The following is a 5,000-nucleotide window of genomic DNA, read 5'->3' as shown; positions in this document are numbered from 1 at the left end:
ACTGAGGATGACACTCCAAGCCTTGAGAAAAACGAAGAACAATATCACAAACTTGGGGATGATGATTCCACAAAAAAAGAAGATGTGAACCCAAGGTGTGGTCATTTGCGTTAAACTTTTTCTTTCCAAAAAAAAACAACAACAACAAAAACAGTTAACCACTGTATTGTACAAAAAGTCTCTTACAGTACAACGTTCAAAGGCATTAATGGTTTACCTTAAAAGACATGTACACACATACACGAAAAAAAAAAAAAACTAGCATGATGCAATTATCAAATTTTGTTTCACCTATTAACAGATTGGAAATTGATGGAAAGAACATCCTGGAGGAGCCGAAAACAATTATTTTCCTATCAAAATTGGTTCTTCTGTTCCAGTTCTGCCACCTCTGTTTTGCTCCAAAACCAAACTTGAAGTTAAGCCAGTCTGGTACATTTATATCAGTGACAGCGAAATGTGAGAAATGTTGCCGGACATTTTCTTGGGAGAGCCAGCCTAAATTACTGGCAAAGTTTCCTGCTGGAAACCTGCTGCTCAGTTTTGCAGTACTGTGCGCTGAGGCTTCAATAAAGAAGATTTTGGTGGTATTTAAGCATATGAATCTTTTGGTGTACCATGGATCATGCTACTATTATCACCAGCGCCATTTGCTCATTCCAGCCATAGTCACTTTCTGGCGATCTTACAGAGACAGAATTATCAACAGTCTTGCGGGAAGAGAAGTTGACCTGGCTGGTGATGGCAGACATGACAGCATGGGCCATTCGGCTAAGTTCTGTACATACTCAATCTTCTGCTGCACTGTTGGTCTGATTATTGATGTAGCTCTTGTTCAGGTAATGTTCCATTTCTCTTTGTAATTTAATCAACCCTTTACAGCCCAGTGGCCAAGTATAGATTTTGCTTTGTCTAACACCAGACAATTTTACTTGTCAATGGGGAACCCCTCGGGCTGTAAAGGGGTTAACCATAAGATACTGACTGTTGTCATTACAACTGCTTTACACCAGATTTTGTTTCATTTTGTTTTGAATATGCAGTGTAATGAAGCTGGCAGCAGTTCTGGAATGGAGTTTCTGGGGCACCAAAGAGCTTTTGCCTACCTCTTTACCACTGCAATGAAGATAAAGTCATTCATATCTGACAGACACAGATCCATTGCAAAATGGATGAGAGAGACCTGTTCCAAAAAGTGCAGAGAGCTGAACAAACCTGTTGTGGAACACTTTTTTGACTTGTGGCATGTGGCAAAACGTAAGACAACAAACATCATAGGAGTAAAACAATAATTTATATTTTCTACTATATGACGAGGCTGAATTAATTTATGTTTCCATATAATATCTTTTGTTCTTAACATTATTGCAGAAATTCAGAAGACTCTAACCAAGTTAAGTAAGGAAAAGACATGTGAGATTATTGGGAGGTGGAAAAAGGCATGTTTGAGACATTTCTATTGGTCAGTAACTTCGACTGAAGAACTCCAAGGAGAGGTGAAACTGGCAAAGTTTGAAGCTTTCCTTTCTCACGTAATCAATAAACAACAGGACTTGCCAAACAGACTCTTCACCAAATGTCACCATGGTCCTATAACCAAGGAGAAAGTGTGGATGACTAAATGTAACAAAAACCGCACTTTTACATTCACCATTATCTTAAAAAAATATTATTGTTCTTGGAAACAGTAACTAAAATGTTTCAATTTTACAGGTTCAGATGCCTATGGAAAACTGGTAGATGAATTGAATAAACCTTCCTTAACAAAAGCCATTAAGAAAACCTCATCAAATGGTCAAACAAGTTCTTTGGAAGGCTACCACTCAGTCATAAACCAATTTGCCCCTAAAATGCTAGCTTACTCTTATCTTGGAATGCTGAGTAGGTAATAATTATTATTCAAGCATGTTTACATACTTACCGGTACTTTAGGTTATGGTTAACTCTCACTGTCATCATCTGTCATTCCCTGCAAAAGGTGGGCAAATATTTTATCATTCACATTACAGATGCCTCTTAGCAGCACTGCACTTCAATTACAATTTGAATAGACAGGCCAAAACCAATGCAAATGGAGAAGCTACTTTAAGGGTGAATTATCCAAAACAAAAGTATGGAGAGGCAACAGTGAAGGAAGGCAAATCACAACAAAACTATGGTAACGTACATGTACATATATAATTTTAAAATGAAATGCTTATGCATAGATTTTGAAAAACAAAAGCAATACAATTGCTTTGTTTGTTTTCAGAATCACACTATCCTTTTTCAGATTACGTAACTGATATTTATCGTGTACTAGTCAACACTCCAAGAATACAACTAAAGCAAACTGTAGAGGAACTCCAAGCAATTGTGCCTGAACCAGTATGCTCCACATGGAACAAACAGTCAAAAGCTGATGCTATTACCAAATATAAGGAAAGAAAGGCGAAAGAGACAACACTCGTCGCTCCCACATTTACAGGTATAACATCACAAAGCACGTTCGTCATCAAGCATTGCAGAGTTTAGCTTTAAAAAAATGTAAATTATGGTTTGTTTTTTAGAGCAAGAAATGCCACAGTGTAGACAACAAGAAAATGCTCGAGGTCGAAGAAAAAGAAAAGCACCAACATGCAGTAAATGTGGAGCTCCAAGAAAGGGCCACAAACGAGACATGTGTCAAAGCTAAAAAACAGTGGTGCACAGTAACTAGGAATTTACGAACTTGCTATTAAAAAAGGATATGGTTACCAGAAAAACAAGAGAAAGAAGTTTGAAGACTCTTGATAACACAAGCTAACGTTCAGGCACTTCAGAGACTAAAACTTACAAAATAAAATCTGAAATAAACCTACCTCTAAATCGTCTTTCTCATTCTCGTTTGTGTCTTGGCCTTCTTTGTCTTCCTCCTCGAAACCCTTATATTGTCCATCTTCGGATGGGAACTTCTTTCGAATAACGTTGTAAGCACAACAAGGTAGAGGAAGTCGTTTGGAACACCCCATGTACTCCCAAACAAGACGCGTAAACTGTCGGTATGAAACAGATCGTAGAAATCTATACAGGAGGAAAAATATTGGCATTACCGTTCTTATTTGGTAAATTATAAAATATATGAAAATATTTCCTGAGAAGGAAAACAGAAAAGTGCAATCCAAAGTAAGCTTAAAATTTATACAGCACGTACTGAGACTTCGCAGTTTGGCCTTGCTCATACATTGATGTGTATCGCCTGTTCTTTCGGTTTCGTAATCCTATGGCGGCTATTTCTAAAACCCACTCGTCTAGACAACAAGATTGAAATCCAGGGTGCAATGTTATACAAATCGGTGGTAGTTCTCCATCATCTGCAACTGCTTCCAGCTTCTCCACACACCGATCAATTTCACTACAGCAGAAGCATTCCTCTGCTTTTGTTATCGCGTCCAAAGAACAACACGTACATTTGCACCTAAAAAAATGACGAGAAATATGAATTTTTACAAAGGACGGGAACAATAGTTAACAGGCAAAATCACGACTCCAACATACCATGAACTAATCTCACTTCTCCCTTTGAAACGGTCTCGAAGCATCTCCTCTTGTTCTTCCTCTTGAACTCTTTCCCGTCGATATGCGGCTGCTTCTTCCTCAGTAGCCACGGGTTCTAAATCTTCGTAATCACAGGTAAGTGACTCAGCATCTTGTTCGAAGTCAGACGATAACTCTACAGTCAATAAATCCTGATCAGTAGAAGACGAATCTTCGCTTACAGACATTTTACTCAAGCGACTGCGACTTGTGTTGAGTAAGTGACGTCATCAGTTCTCGCTCCAGGTTTTCTATGCTGGCGACAAACCAACAATGGCGGCTGCTGTGAAAAACACGTTTTTCGAGGCAATAACATTGAAATGTTGATGAAAGTAAGTTAAATTTATTACATGTAAAGCGTATACAACATTTTGGCGGCGTTTCCTCAAGGATTTGAGCCTTTTTGAAAAATCGTGTTTTTTGGTCAGAGTCCCCCTTTAAGTTTATATCGCTCCAATGCTTGACTTGAATAACTATGTAGCCACCAGTGTGTCCTTACCACAGCTATATTATGTTAACCCTGGACTGAAACCAGCAAAAAATGCAAAAAAATATATTTTCCAAACCGTACCTGAACACGAAAAGCATCGACTGTCAAGAGCTTTTGTTGACGTTCCAGCGCGAAAATTAAGCCTCGATCAGGTGTGTGTGTGTGACCTGCCTTGGGCCTGCGATCCAATCAACAACCAGTCCTTGGTCAGCGGTCATTTTCAAAAAAACAGCTGACCTCGATAAGGTCTAACTTGAGCCCGCTATATAGTCACGTGATACTGGTCAGCAGATACCTTGTTTTGACAGGTGTCAATTGACCATAACATTGGTGTCCAATATCAAAGATGTATGCTGTAAACTAGTTAGTGTGAAATGTAATATTGCCTCCTGGATGAGCTCTAAACTAAAAGCCCGTGATATGGTTACGTGTACTGGTCACATTGGCATACATGAAGGGGCGGACGGACGTGCGGACGTATGTACGGACGTTGATGACGTCATGGCTATAAAACCAAATTTTCTCACATCGATGGGTTACCATATTTTCTTAACTATGGTGCTCCGCGCACGCACGCCTTTGGTGCGCGCAGAGAGCTCCGCTACAAATTGTTCTCATATTCTAGATATACAGACCTTGACACATTGCAGTTTCTGAAGGAGAGTTCCTGTTTAGATCCATGCCATATCTTGATGAAACCGAGAAACTAGATGTCTACACTACACTTACCTTGAAAGCAGTCTCACTGAATGAGCAACAACAAAATTCAGTTCAGGTTCGTAAAAATTGGAAATTTTTATAAGCCAACATTTACTGCTTGTACTGACGGTACTGAGTTGAGTTACAAACATATTAAATGATAATAGAGTGTTTTTCTGTTCATAGGTGAAGACTGAAGCAGACCAGCCTAGTGCGCAGGGACAGCCACAGCTGCCCAATTTGCCAAGTCTACCAA

The 5,000-nt window shown here is 39.2% G+C and overlaps 1 protein-coding gene across 1 annotated transcript in view; it reads left to right on the top strand.

Moving 5' to 3' along the window:
- Positions 1 to 2,674, top strand: part of LOC138009606 (uncharacterized) — a 2,828-nt gene extending 154 nt beyond the window's left edge. The window contains exons 1-7 of the mRNA XM_068856665.1: positions 1 to 839; positions 1,044 to 1,257; positions 1,372 to 1,623; positions 1,714 to 1,885; positions 2,010 to 2,158; positions 2,273 to 2,467; positions 2,550 to 2,674. The exon at positions 1 to 839 is cut by the window's left edge and continues 154 nt beyond it. Of these exons, the coding sequence (XP_068712766.1) occupies positions 228 to 839; positions 1,044 to 1,257; positions 1,372 to 1,623; positions 1,714 to 1,885; positions 2,010 to 2,158; positions 2,273 to 2,467; positions 2,550 to 2,674 (1,719 nt within the window). The 5' untranslated portion in view covers positions 1 to 227. The remainder of the gene's footprint in view (positions 840 to 1,043; positions 1,258 to 1,371; positions 1,624 to 1,713; positions 1,886 to 2,009; positions 2,159 to 2,272; positions 2,468 to 2,549) is intronic.
- The last annotated feature ends 2,326 nt before the right edge of the window (positions 2,675 to 5,000 follow it).

Source organism: Montipora foliosa, chromosome 7 (assembly GCF_036669935.1).
Source record: "Montipora foliosa isolate CH-2021 chromosome 7, ASM3666993v2, whole genome shotgun sequence".
NCBI classification, from domain to species: Eukaryota; Metazoa; Cnidaria; class Anthozoa; order Scleractinia; family Acroporidae; genus Montipora; species Montipora foliosa.
Note: the sequence above shows the minus strand (reverse complement) of the source record. Positions and strands in the feature narration are given on the sequence as shown.